The sequence below is a fragment of the Ovis aries genome, chromosome 17, assembly GCF_016772045.2.
Source record: "Ovis aries strain OAR_USU_Benz2616 breed Rambouillet chromosome 17, ARS-UI_Ramb_v3.0, whole genome shotgun sequence".
In the NCBI taxonomy this organism is placed as follows: Eukaryota; Metazoa; Chordata; class Mammalia; order Artiodactyla; family Bovidae; genus Ovis; species Ovis aries.
In genome coordinates, this window is record NC_056070.1 from 17004550 (window position 1) to 17019543 (window position 14994).

The window sequence follows — 14994 nt, forward strand, 5'->3', positions numbered from 1 at the left end:
AGCTCGGTGTTCACCATGAACTTTGTTTCCCCCTCAGGTGAGCAGGAGCCAGCTATAAGCAGTGATTCTGATATCTCACTGATCATGGCGATGGAGGTTGGACTGTCTGATGTAGAACTTTCCACCGACCAAGACTGCGAAGAGGTGAAATCGTGAAACGGCAAATAGAGAAAAAAGGGATGGTAGGACGCGAGGGGAAGGAAGGGAGGAGTGCCCCAAGATTGGACCTGGCACTCACATCTCCAGAACACCTTGGCAACTCCAGGGCGCTCCACTCAAGAATGGTACCGCAAAGCAATATCCAAAGTCACGTTCATCGGGAGGCAGTTTCTCCATCTCTGCAGCAGGCCCTGGCCTTGGCACCTGGGAAGCTGAAAGCTGATTTTCTCTTCCATGTCCTTGTAGACACACACTTCAGAAGTTCCTGAAACAGACTGAAAGGACACTCTTAGGGCTTCTTAGTTTCATTTCAGTTTTTCCCGGGGTCTTGCTTTCCTGTTTGGGGAACGTGGTTGATTTCTTTGGAGGTTTCTTTTTAAGGACTATGTGTAGTTTACGTTATGTTCACCCCTTTGTGTTTCCTTTGATTCACTCCAGCTTTTGTACCGAGTTCTGTTTAGAAGCATCAGTTCCTGCTCTGACCAGTTTGTATTCCATCTCTGAGATTAATGGCCTTTACCTCTCAGCATGAAGTGTGCACGGCTTTAGGAAGTGCCTCGGCACCTTGAAACAGTCTAAGGCCAGCTTTCGTTTAGAATCTAAATTCATTTAAGTGGGTCTTAAAACTCCCAGCTGCCAGAGAGCCCAACACCAAGCTCTGAATCCACGGAGGCCACGGCTCATGCTTTTCAGCTACACACTCTGGCTTCCACTTGCCCAGCTCTGTTAAGGACCCATGTGACTTGAGAAGGAAGCTCTAGGGAGGCACGTCAATCCTTCTGGGTCTTAGCAGTCTTTAACTGAAATGCTGAAATCACAATTTCCCTCTCGGGGCATTAGCGCCATCCTGTGTGGCTTGTAGGGCTTGTCCGTCGCTGGGATGACAAGCCTAATTTTCAAACCAGATACCACATACTCTTCCTGAAAGTGAACTGTCTGTTGCGTTGGTTTCCCCAAGGCTACGACAATCTCCTGTTACCTCCACGAGTGGGTCCTGCAGGAGATGGAAGCTTTAGAAAAGATCCAAGCATCTTTGGATCCAACACAGTGGGGGCTGTGAGAGCATCCAGGTCTTACCTTAATTCCAGTACACTTCTGTTCAACCTCACCAGACCTCAAGGAAGGATTCAGGTGAATCCTTAGGAAACTGCTTCCCAGGGCTCCCCCGAGTGCATCCAGATACCAAGTGGGAGGTGGGAGGTGGGGTGTAATGGAACCCTCGATCTAACAAGTACAGTGCGTGGGAATTGTTAAAATCAAGTTTCTCCTGACTGAGAGACAAAGTCCGAGGGAGAGGAAACGAGGTATCAGAATGAATTCTGAAAATCCACCTGGTGTTTTTAAACTCTTTATGTTTTTATTCTTTTTTTGTAACTATGACAGAGATGTGCTATTTTTTCAGTGGGCAATTTTGTAATACATTTGAGACTCTCCAGATGCACAGATGACTAAGGCAGTGTAAATTGTTTCTCTGGACCATTATATGGATCACCTCGACATCTGTGAAAGGCCATGCTGCTGGGCATGGGTTACCTGGGAAAGAAAGCTTCTCTCATTGAGTTCTTTACGTATGTGATGAGGCCCTTCTGCCTTGCCACACTCATCCTCATGCGAAAACAGTAAACCTGTGCTGCCTGCTGGAACACGGTGTAGATGTCAGGGGAGACCCCTGAAGGCTCTTTTTTCTCTGCTTTTAACGATTCCCTATTTGATGCTTTCTAAGTAGGCAGCAAAGGCAGAGAAAATGGTCACCGCCTTCAGAAATGTCACATCTCTGTAGGAGTCCAACACTTCCTGCCATGAAACGCAGGGTATCCAGGCAGGGAGGAGTAAAGGCAATGCGAATCCAGAGTCAGGAGGCGGAGATGAGCCGCGTGCTTGCTGGGCCTCGGCTTCAGCATCTGTAAAGAGAAGGTGTTTAACAAGATGATGCCCGAGGCTCCTTCCGGTCCTAGGACCACTAATGAGCATTTTGCCAGGGGGGACCCATTTTTAGCAGTGAGTGATGACACACCGCAGACTTTCTACCTTGGGCAGGCAGAGTTACTTGACATGTAACATATAACAGCTTTTTGAGACTCAGCACGCCTATGTGGCTGAGACTGACTGTCTAAATAATGGAAGTTCTAAGGCCAAGGAGAAGTTGCTTTGTTTTGCCTTGCTTTAAAAAACCACACTTAGTCACAGAGTCTGCAGTCTCTGGACACCTTCAAATCCTCGTTCTCAGTGTGGAATTCTTCATCTCAAGGTGTTTCTTTTTCTAGATCAGCAAAGGCCTGTACCACCTACCCCTCCTTCAGTCCACTTTGTCCAAAACAAAGTTCGGTATTAAGTCAAAGGGAATGAAGAGGATAATTAGATAAATTGGATCCCATGCCCAGAGAGAAAATGCCTTTAGGATTGGTGGGTGTTCTCTCTTCCTGCCAGTGACCGGGTAGATCAGGAATTGGTTGCTTATATGTGCCGTAGCCCAGCAGCCCCTAAAAGATGCTGCCTAGGTGATGACAAGCCCAGGTGGCAGAGCTGAGTCTGTGGACCTGACCCTAGGAAGGTCCTGCTGCAAGCTCCCTGAGGCTAAAAGGTTCTCCTTTACCAAAGATGTGTTTCTGAAGAATTTTCCCATGACTTTGGTAATTTTAAGGAAAAAACAAAAAGAGTAATTAACTGGCATCAGTTCAGTTCAGTTCAGTCGCTCAGTCGTGTCTGACTCTTTGTGACCCCATGAATCGCAGCATGCCAGGCCTCTCTGTCCATCACCAACTCCCAGAATTCACTCAGACTCACGTCCATCAAAGGTCCAAAAAAAGAAATGGAAAGAGTCATTCCCACACAGATCATCCCCCCCAAAGAATAAACCCTGACCTGGGCCCCCCATGGCTCATAGAAAGTATCAAAGGGTGTGGGAACCCTCTTGAAGCATCTGCAGACTTGATGTGCATTTTTCTGTAGGGTCTAGACAAGCACTCTCCAATAGAAATATAGTAGAAGTCCCACGTGTAATTGCAAATTTTCTACTGGCCAGATTTTTAAAAAGCGAAAGAAAGCAGGTAAGAGTAACTTCCATAATATACTTTTTTCTTCCAACATTACTGTTTCCCCAGTAATTAGTATAAAAAGTATTCATGAAATACTTGGCATTCTTTTTCATACTAAGTCTACTAAGGCAGCGTGCATTCGACAGTCACTCAGCTGTCCATTTGGACTGGCTAATGCTCCAGTCCTCAGCAGCCACACGTGGCTCGTGGTCACCCTTGGAGAACACAGGGCTAGAGCTTCTCCAACGTTCTCCCAAGATTCCCTGACCCTTACAAAGAAAAGGGGTTAAAACCTAATTACCACTAGAGAGAACTGGATCCCACCCAGGTCGCCTAATGAGAGGCCCAGAGACCCACTTGTCCTATAATGGATAAATATTCAGACCATCCTTCCTGAAATTTTTGCTGGACCTGTTTAACCATACCACAGATGTCCGTGACCATTTGCTGTTACTTCCTTGACCAGTTTTTTTGTTTGTTTGTTTTTTAAAGAAGTCACCCAAAGCATGTTGGTTTGGTGCTGAGACAAAATTAGATCCTTCACTTCCACCCTTGGACTGATGTGCGTCACTCAGGAGCCAAACAGAATTCCAGATTCTAGTAATGCAGATTTACTTTCACCCCTGGTCCCCCTGAAGATGGTCTTTTCCTAGACCCAGTGGCCCCTGGCCCCATCACTATGGCTAAAATCATGGATTTGGGAGGAAAAAGTGGCAAGGTACATACTGACTCCAAATCCAAGACTCTGTGTGGCCTTCTCAACACAGGCAAAGTCTTAGGAGCTTGTGACTTTCCAACTTCGAATTGGTGAATTATGATGCCCTGCAACTCAGAAACCAGCTCTCAGCTCAGAAGTAAGAATCCCCCTTCGGCCCCAAGGATGTGGGCAAGAAAACGAGCATCCCCATGCCCTCAGAGTAGTTTAGAGTCCCCTCTAGGAATTGCTGCGTCCTGTGTGGCTGGTCCCTTTGGGCAGAACTGAGCTTCGATCATGAATAGAGCATAGGTATTTTGATTTCGTCTCTAGGTTTGGATCACCTCTAAAGTGTCAACTCTGTCATCCCGGCAAGGAGTGATGGAGAGCTTGGAGAAGGTACAAAGTTAAAAGCGGCAAAGGCATCTACCTTTTCTGATGTCACTGAGTTGTGATCATGATCATGGAGGCAAAGAGGGTGTTTTGGTGGCTTTTAATTGGGGGATAATTGCTTTACAATATTGTGTTAGCCTCTGCCATACAGCAACATGAATCAGTCACAGGTCAGAGAGGTTTCTCTGTTTGTTTTGTTTTCCCTCATTCTGCTGGAAACATCCTGGATGCTCCTGGGTCTGGATTCGGTCATCCCAACCCTTGGTACCCAGGCTAATTCAGTGCTCTGACATTCCTGAAGCTGACATCCTTTCAGAACCAAAAGCGATGACAGACAGCCTGTCTTGGACTCTTAATACCATCACGTTCATCGAGTCGAGATGAAAATTCTTGCAGAGCATTGTCTGTTGAAGGCATCACCTGGACTGAAAACAAAGAAACCTCATCAAAGCAAAACCCTTTCAGAAAACCACAGAGAGAGCCACACCCTCTGTGGAGGAAGGATCCAACCCTCTGTGGTAACAGAGCCTCTGAGGTCATTTCTGGTAGCATTTTTTAATAATACTTTCGTTTAGATTTCTTTCCTTTTATGTCTGGGTGTGTCTCTGGCTCTCTGGCTCTCTCTGACTGCCTATCTCTTTCTTTGTCTGCACACCCCCACATGCATCCTTTTCCCATCTTTCAGGACAGAAAAACCTTAGTGGGTCTGAAGAGGTGTTATTATTGTGATTACCCTCATTCCTGTTGTTGACATTTTTCTTCTTTTTATTGTGTGGCAGAATCTCTCTCTGCAGTTCTGATGAGGAAAACCAGTTGACTATAAAAGCAAATTAACTTCCTCTGTAGTGGAGTCTGCCTCATTTTCACTTCTCATGTCACTAATTTTATCACAGACCACCTCTAGCTATTGCCTTAAAAAAAAAAAAAAAAAAAAAAGACTTCCTTGCCATAAAAGACTCCGAGGCAAATAATGGCAAGGTAACAATTTCAGAATACTGTCTAACCTGTTATCTTCCACCCACAGCATCTGTGACCTTCTCAGTTCACCACAGGCCCCCAGGGTTAGGATTTCTTGGAAAAACACATGGGCTGTACCATATCCGATGTCCACTCCTGCTTCTTAACATCTTGGCACGAGAACTTGCTCTTTGTAAGTGATCTGAGAGGCCGCTTCTTCCTCGAGACTGAAAAAGAGGCAAAAAGAAACCATTCCCCCAAAGAGGGGGACGCGTAGTTCCTTATGAGGTGCCCTGCATCACAGAACTCCCTCTGTGCTATTTGCATGGGCGGAACTGAACAGTACTTTTGATGAGGGCAATTAAAAGGTGCTGAGGATACGGCTTCCTGATGACTCAGTGGGTAAAGAATCCTCCTGCAATGCAGGAGGCACAGGAGATGCCATTTCGATTCCTGGGTCGGGAAGATTCCCTGGAGGAGGAAATGGCAACCCACTCCAGTATTCTTGCCTGAAAAATCCCATGGACAGAGGACCCTGCTGGGCTATAGTTCAGAGGGTCACAAAGAGTCAGACATGACTAAGCGTTCATGCACAGGGATGCTTTTACCCACAGGGAGTTAGAAAAGAAGATGGCAGGGAATGTACATGATTGCTCTTCCCGAATCAAGGAGCATCCTCGAATTTTAGAGCTCGCCTCTTTGGGGGCTTGTGTTCATCTTAAGGAGTTTGACGCTCGTGAGTTAAACACTCCTGATTGCAAAGAAGGTTGGGATTATCTAAAAAATAAATTAATTCTGAGAAGCAGGTGTGCGTTTCTCATCACTTGCCTCTTACCTTCCTGCCCTCCCCTCCCCATCTCATGACTCCAGGCCCCTTGTAATTTATAAAGACCCACAGATGAGAAGCCACACTGTGCTCTTTGAGCCTTTGGGTGTCACTAAATTAATCATCCCAAAACTCAAGCAGTGCATCCAGATCCTGGATGTAGACTCTTCATTATCAAGTCCTTGAATTGCAGAACCCACTCATTCTGCAAAGGAGCTGCTGAGGTTATTTACATTTCTCTTTACTGGCCTCTGAGTGACGCCTGCCTTGAGTGCTTCATGACCAAGTGGCTTCTCCAGAAATCTCCGTGATTAAAGACCTTCTCATCCGTGTGCTACTGTTAACATTTGGATTTACCACCAAGCCATTCTGTCTCTGGCCACTGGATAAATATTTGTTGAGGATAATGATAAGTCAAAACCATGTCTCTCTCCAGAGGCTCTGTAGGTCTGAAGAGAGGGAGGGAGAAAACCCAGGGACTCATTCTGAGTCACCTAAAGTCGTTGCTTGGCAGGACATCTGTGGTCTTGTCATCCTTACTCAAGTGGAAGACTTGGAGAAGCAGAGAAAATTAGGTGGGGACCATGTGTACTGTATGAACCAAAGACCATCCAAATGTGTCCACCATCCAAAGGGACACATGTTTCTTCCAGTGGCTAGTTTAACTTTTTCCCAGTGTGCTCATAAATAAAAGTGAAGTTGGTTCACTTGGTCGAATGAAACTGTGAATGAAATCTTAGGGGGTTTTCTCTTGCAGGCTGGATTTCTCTTATGAAATCCAGAAATCTAAAATAAAAAAAAAAAAGCATCATGGCCTTAGTACTGCACCATCTTGACAGTCGAGTACGTAGTCTCCTTTTCCCTCAAAAGTTTCAGACAAATTGAGCGCTTTATTGAACTCAGAATATTGTTCTCTTTGAGAATGTGAAGATTTTAAATAGCCAAAGAATTTTCGTGTATAAGAGCTAGTTAATTATAGCATATCCTGCTCTTTTGAAGAAAATACCAAACTATTGCCTGTAGTAATAGATCACGGGGCGATGGCAGGACTATTAAGGACTTTGCAGTCTGTGTGTTGGTGTCTATGGTACTTAGTGGGAAACGGGATGTTATTGCAAGGGAGCAGGGCGCCCTCTGCTGGAATTCTCACCATTATCCTTTCCGCCAACTCATTTGACGAGAGTCACCATTTCCTCAACAACTAGTAGTGATTTGCCTTTTATTGTAGTTTCCTCAGTAGTTGAGAATTTGGTCCACTTTTGTCAAAATAGGGAGGAATGTCACGAACTCTGAAAATTGGAGGAGGGCCCCATGGAACATCTCTCTGTCAGCAGCCCCCTTCCTCCACAAAATGTTGAAAGAATATCGTTTGCTCTGTTTGCAAAGGAGATGCCCCTGGCTGGAATGTTTGTACAGAGTTCTAAGACAAGGGCCTAATTGTTTTGTAACGTTATCTCAACTTTTTTCTTGTCAAATTGCAAAGGAAGATCAATAAACAGATTTCTTTCATATGAATGTAAATGGTGTGAGACACTGACGTGTTTTGTACGTGGACATAATATATTTACTTCCTGCTTTCACATTAGTAATCTGAAATGGTTGTACCATTTTCTAATTAGAAAGAGATGTCGAGGTGGGGGAGGGGAGGGAGGGGTTGTTATTTTTATAGTGAGATGTCCCTTATATTTAGAAAACTTGAAGTAATTTTGTACTTGTGAAAAGTTACATTCCATTTATTTCTTGAAAAAATAATGGGTGTTATTCTTTTAAATGTTCACAAGCTGGAAGGATGATTATTCCAGTTTCTGGGAAGAGCCTCCCAAGCAGTATATATACAAGACACTGATTCTGTGGACTGCAGATCAAGACCAGCAACTGACAGCTCAGCAATGTGAAAAGAAAGGAAAACCCAACTTATTTTAACCTCTTTAGGTAGGATATTATTATTTCCATTGGGGGGGGGCGGGAAATCTCCTGCAAAGAATGAATTTACCATTCAGAAATAGTTCAGACATGACATCTTAATCAATGTCTAGTCCCTTCCTAATAACAAGAAAAAAATTCAGTGGATTTATTACCCACCCCACCCCCCACCCCTTGCCAACACAGATTACGTGCTTTCATTGTAAAACGAGCAACGTCACTGTTAGAATTTTACTCAGCGTCCCCTTGAGGTCTTCTCGGCCAGTCTGAAGATCCCACGTGTAACGGTCCCTAACTCATTCTCACGATACTCAGATTATGAGACTGTTTCCTTGTTTTATATGCCACATGACTCAAAATCACCAAAGTTACTCCCCACGGCATTTTCACCAGTAACTTCTTATTTGGACTTCGGTTTGTTCTTAATTGTTTAAAGAAAAAAATTAGTAGTGAATTATGTAGCTGTTCTACCCAAACATTATCTTCTGTACAAGTCACAGGCATATTTAAATGATTAGTTCAGATGGTGTAGTTACTGGGTTTCATTTTGGTTTTTTCTGTATAAATCTCTTTTTCTTCTTCCCCACCTCAGGCACCTACCTTACTCCTTCTAAAGCACTTTATATCCCTCTTGAAATACACAGAAGTTTAAAAGAAACCATCTTTAACAGGAATTGTCTTCTATTAGGAGACACAACTTTTATTTTGCTTTATTCTATTTTCTATGTGCTTGGAGAGAGAAGCTGTTTGTCTCATACGGGCTAATGATAAGATATTAAGGACGATAATTGGAATCATTCAATCATAAAACATGGCTCTTTTTATTATATAGAAGACTGTCATGTAAATAAGTGCAATCGTGTTCTTCTGTAAAGTTCAAAAAACATGCAGTTATGAAAATTTGAAAAGGATTGTGAATTCCAGGAAATTCCATTGCAGAATTTTGTTTGGTTTTGTTTTTTAATAAAATGGAACCTGAGGCATATATTTGTGTGATCCTTTCCCAAACTGTAACCTCATCTGGGATTCCATGGTGACACTATCACCGTCATGATTGTGTTCAAAGAACAAGAGATTTTAATGCCTTCTTGATCCCTCTCAGGTAAGTCAAATGCCAGGTAGACCTCTTCTTAGCTCTATGCCTCTAAGTGAAGTAATTAAAGAGATTTTGAGGGGGTTTCCTGGATGTCCAATGGTTAAGACTCTGTGTTTCCAATGCAGAGGGCGTGGGTTCAATCCCTGGTTGGAAGAACTAAGGTCCCACATGCCGAAAAATAAAAATTAAAAACAATATAGATTTCAAGCAGCTCAGCAGAATAATGGCTGCTGAATTCTCTTGAAATGTTGTTGGGTGGGAACTGAACACTTGATCTGAGCTACCAGTGGGCAGATCACCATAAAGAAGGTTACACTGCGGAGCCCACCAGATGGGCTGGGGCAGCAAGTCCTCATTTATACTTACTTGTACACGTCTAACAGATTTTAAACAGCAATTTGTTCACATTCGCAAGGTGGGAAATGCCAGCCTAGGAAAGTAGGGAAGGAAGATGAAAAGGAGAAAGGTATCCTATTTATTGTTATCACCCACTCGGCAGGCCCTGGTGTGGCTCAGAGCCCCTGGGTCCGGCCCATCCAAGATGCCAATGTGTTGCCTCGAGGCAGGTAAGTCGTATGTGCCTGGCGTGGTTCAACTTAAGACGGAAGCCTTCCACCTGGCCTGGCCCGCCTCCAGAGGCTGTGAACACCACACTTTTTGCTGGCAAAAGCCAAGCCCTGTTGGATGCCCTGGCCTCCCAGAGCTGCTTCCTGCCCAAGTGACCAGGGCTGTGTGAATGGCTGGAAAGCATCAGGGGCTAACCCACGCTTCATTCCTAGCCCAGAGGACATTTGAAGGAGATTGTTGGTAACCGTGCCTGTGCCACACTGGGAGGCACTCTCCATTCTGCTCATGCCTCCACGATCACAGCGTTGATCTCCCCCCAAGCACCTGTGATCACCAACAAAGCTGCCATCTGGGGTGGAAGCTATTACCCAGGACCTGGAAGCCATCCCTCCTGACTCCGTCGTCCATGATGCTTCCGCTAGAGCAGGGGATCCTAGACTGGGAAATGTGTTCAGTGGGACCCATTCTCACTATGCTAGGAACTTCAGCAGCCAAGCCCCAAGGGCGACTCCGCTGGAACAAGGCTTCGTACAAAACACATTAGCTATTAACTTCCAAGCAGGTCTTCACTAAGTTATCACTGTTCCCCTCTGTCAAGGGTCGTAGTTTTCAACACTGTGCCGGACGAGTCCACTTGCAGAGAACGTGTAAGTTTTTGAGCTAGAATAAAGCTGCTGGACCTTATTTCCCACTTCAGAGCTCTGTCCCTGCTCCAGCTGTAACAGGAAAAGGGCCGCGTGCACAGCCTGCACCGCCAGCCCGGTGCCCACTCCCCCTGGAGCGGAGATGTCCTGGGACACAGGTCACTGGGGGCCCTCAGAGTCCCCTGTGTGTCAGGGAGCAGGCAGGGGTGACCACGTGGCTTATTTTCCATTCATTCAGGAAGTAGAGGCGCTGCCCCTCTAGATACTCCACTTCGTGGACTTTTGAGAAGCCATGCAGTATAATCGTTTCAAGAGTGGAGAATGTAAAACTCTGCAGTGCTTTGTAATCAGCCAGCTGGGCCAACTCGACCACCCAGTTTCCTAGAGTGTTAACGCCCATATTTGGAGTACTAGCTTCTAAACCACTATTCAAAACATAGGAAAATGTGTTTAGGGACTTCCCTCGTGGTCCAGTAGGTCCCAATACAGGGGGCTAGGGTTCAATCCCTGGTCAGGGAACTCGATCCCACATGCTGCAACTGAGTTTGCATGCCACAACTAAATATCCTGCATGCCACACAAGACCCGGTGCCGCCAAATAAATAAGAAAGAAAATGTGTTGCGTTCTTTTCTAAGTCTCACAATCCTTTCTACACCAATGTCAGCATCCCCGCTCATCTCCTCGCCTTGGTTGAATGATTCGTTGCACCAGATTGGGGAGACAGGGCTGATAGGGGAAGAGGTGGGTTATTTTTGCTCTGTGATAATTACTATACATAGAGTGAGGGTACCAACTGACAAGAAATTCAGTACCGAGACAGGTTTCGTTATTTCTGAGATGCTTTAGAACCATGGTTCCATCATTCTGAGGGATCCAACAACAGAAATTAGTTTGCATGGTATTTCATCCCACTGGTTGGTAGAGTCACCCTCAGGTCTCACAGTGACTCTCTGTTCTTGGCAGTAAGCATAAGGGACAGTGAGGGACTTCCCTGGTGATCCAGTGGCTAAAACTCCTCGCTCCCAACGCAGGGGGCCCTGGTTCGATTCCTGGTCAGGGAACTAGATGCAACAAAGAGGTGGTGCAGTCAAATAAATAAAAATATATTTTAAACTGTTTCCCTTCCCCCCTCCCCATAAGCCTGCGACCACTTTCAGACTTCAGAACACATCTCCTAGAGATGCATACTTAGTGGTGGTCAACCAACCAGAAAAATTTAAGAGACTTTTCTGCTCCATCAAAGACCAGGAGATGGTTCGATTCCACATGCCTTGGGGGCCAAAAAAACAAAACACAAAGCAGAAGTAGTATTGCAACAAACTCAATAAAGACTTAAAAAAAAAAAAAACTTAAATGTCCCTTCATCCATCTGCAGTCACATAGCCTAGCACAGGCAGAATACCACCAAAGTCTCCAACGGTGGGTGGGGGGTGGGGAGGGGCGTGCGTGTGAGGGGAGCCTATTTGCTGGCACGAACCTGGTGGCTGAGTCGATACAGAATCTGCCTGCAAGGCAGGAGACCTGGGTTCGATCCCTGCATTGGGAAGATCCCCTGGAGGAGGGCATGGCAACCCACTCCAGTATTCTTGCCTGGAGAATCCCATGGTGAGTGGAGCCTGGTGGGCTGTAGTCCACAGGGTTGCAAAGAGTCGGACACGACTGAGGGACTAAGCACACACACATAGAAGTTAACAGTTAAACTCCCCCAAGCCCTCAGACCTTTCTTTGGTGGAAGACATTCCCACTCTGTCCCTGTGGAAACATCCAGAAGGTCTGATCGTAGTCATGATGCCCCTCCCCCCACAACCTAGGCTCGCATTCTGTGCCTCGCTCCAACGTTCCTGCCGGCTTTGTTCTTACGGATCATTCACTAAATAGTCAGGGGAGAAACCAGAGCCAGTTTTCACTGGCGGGCATAGCCCTCGGTTGCTATGAGCACTGTACACACAACACAGCTGTCACTGGTATTATAGATCTAATGGGAGCCAAGGGTCTCAAATCTCTAAGGAAAAAAAAAAATTCAGGACTTTGGAATAACATCAATATCTATAAATAAATGTGAGCTCAGAGAAGTCAGTTACAGAATACAGCAACACAACACAGTTAGACCTGCGAATAAGATTGGGCCCAGGCCTGGTGTTACACCAGCAAAACCCCTGTGCATCTAACAACACATAGCCTTTCGCGAACAACCGAGAAAATTAGAAGTGGTCCGATTGCCTCATATTACTTTCTTTTTCTGTCTTTTTTGGAATGAAGAGGAGGAGAAAAGGGAGGACATTATTTAAAAGGGAGGCCAGAGTTTAGGCTGACAAGGTTGGGTTTCCCAACTCCTTTGCCAGAGACCCTGGGGCTGCTTCCATAAATGGGCAGGCATCTCCAGACTGCTCAAAAATCTCAGGAATGGAAAGCAAAAAAAACCCTGAAAGTTGAATATTATTAGATTGATGGGAAGATCACTGTTTAGTCAGGGAACACTCCCTGAACAGGAGCAGTTCTGATCTGGAGACAGAAATAGGATGGATGCAACCAGAGTCTCCAAGCAGGAACACGTGCAAACACAGACACACCATCCGCAAGGTGGGTCCCAGCGAATGCTGCCTGGTTTTAGTCGTGGGAGAAAGCTCTTTGCCTTAAGATCCCAATGTGAGTTATTCGTCTCTTCACTCGCTCTTTCAAAATAAAATTGGTTACAGACTTTGCTGGTGGCACAAAGGATAAGAAGCATCTGCCTGCCAATGCAGAGAACGTGGTTTCAACCCCTGGACCAGGAAGATTCCCCAGGCCACGGAACAACTCAGCCTGTGCACCAACTATCGAGCAGATGCACTAGAGCCAGTGAGCTCAGCTACTGCAGCCCATGGACCAGAGCCTGTGCTCCACAGCAACTGAAGCCACGGCAAAGAGAAGCCTGAGCATCACAACTAGAGAAAACTCGTGCAAAGATGGGATGGGGAGGGAGGGGGGAGGAGGCTCAGGGTGGGGAACACATGTACACCCGTGGCAGATTCATGTCAAAGTATGGCAAAACCACTACACTATTGTAATTAGCCTCCAATTAAAATAAATAAATTTATGTTTTAAAAAAAGACCCAGTGCAGCCAAAAATAAAGTAAATTATTTTTAAAAAAATTAAAAAGTGAAATTTGCTGTGGTGTTGTACCCTCCAAAACTGACTCATAGTCAACAACCTGCCATTCTTCTAGTTCTACAACACTGAGACTTGCTTAACAGGAATCAGGGGAGTGGATTTTTTTTTTCCATGTATTATGAGGAATCAGATATCCAAAGAAAATCTCCAAATTACAGAATACTTAAAAACACTGAACAAAATATTTTTAAATTGTCTTTGAAGTGAAGTGAAAGTCACTCACTCATGTCCAACTCTTTACGACCCCATGGACTATACAGTCCATGGAATTCTCCAAGCCAGGATTCTGGAGTGAGTAGCCGTTTCCTTCTCCAGGGGATCTTCCCCACCCAGGGATCGAACCCAGGTCTCCTGCATTGCAGGGGGATTCTTTACCAGCTGAGCCACAAGGGAAGCCCTTCTTTGATGAGTAGCTAAATTGGTGGGAAAGTAAGAAAACTTCTTGAAAGCCAGAATCTATAAGAAAATACTACCCAGAAGGGAAAGTGGAACTCCAGACCCAGAGGTTCCCCTGGGCTGTGTGCTGACCCCTGATGGTCCAGGGATACACAGATTCTCTTCTGCGAAGGGCCAGGTCCATATTTCAGGCTCTGTGAGTCACATGATTTTTGTCACTTTCTTCCATTGTTGTTGTTTCAACAACCCTTTTAAAGGGTAAAAACTGTCCTTAGCTCAAGGGCTACACAAAAGCAGTCCACAGGAAGGGTTTGTGTTTCTCTTGCAGGGGAGAGGGACAAAGTTCAGCGTCAGAATCAGAGACCATGACCCCAGATCAGCACCCGCAGTGCGGATACACGAGGAAAACCTCAGTACGCAAACTGGAAGACACATGCCTGCCAGAAGTTGGGACAGGTGTCTACCAGTGGAGGACTTGGTGCCAGATAAAGAAGAGAAGCTCTAGAGTACCCCTCCTCCCACTCCCCTTGTCGCCTCGGATGCCCCAACCACAGGCAAGCCCTCTAGTGACCCCAGGACCAGAATCCAGCCACCCACAGATTTAAAATGGGTCCAGACTATTTCTGATATATATATATATACACACATTCATTTATGCTATTTTAAAATTACACATATAAGTGATATACAGTATTTTTCTTTCTCTGCCTGATTTATTTCACTAGGCATAATATTCTCTAGATCTGTCCATGTTGCTGCAAGTGGTAGTATTTCATTTTTTTACAGCTTAGTAATATTCCATTATATATAATTTATGCTATAAATGTATATATATATATATATATATATATACACAATGGATAAAGAAGATGTGGTGTGCATATATGTGTGTGTGTGTGTGTATATACACACCACATCTTTATCCATTTGTCCATTGATGGACACTTGGATTGTTCCCTTGAATAAGCTATAGTAAATAGTGCTGCTATGAACACTGGGCTGCATGTATCTTTTCAAATTAGCATTCTCACTTTTTCTGGATATATACGAATAAACGTATATACAAAACAGAAACAGACTCATGAATGTAGAAAACAAACTGCTGGTTACCAAAGGGGAGAGGGAAGGCAGGAAGGGACAATTTAGGACTAT

General features: G+C 45.0%; 1 protein-coding gene across 4 annotated transcripts in view; it reads left to right on the forward strand.

Moving 5' to 3' along the window:
• Window positions 1-13243, forward strand: part of RNF150 (ring finger protein 150) — a 286972-nt gene extending 273729 nt beyond the window's left edge. For 2 of the 4 annotated variants that reach the window (XM_042234321.2, XM_042234323.2), the window contains exon 7: window positions 38-8970. In XM_042234321.2, the coding sequence (XP_042090255.1) occupies window positions 38-156 (119 nt within the window). In that variant the 3' untranslated portion in view covers window positions 157-8970. Of the gene's footprint in view, window positions 1-37; window positions 8971-12991 lie in introns of those variants that run through there. The other 2 variants (XM_060400648.1, XM_060400650.1) reach the window with 2 other exon arrangements.
• Window positions 13244-14994: the final 1751 nt, after the last annotated feature.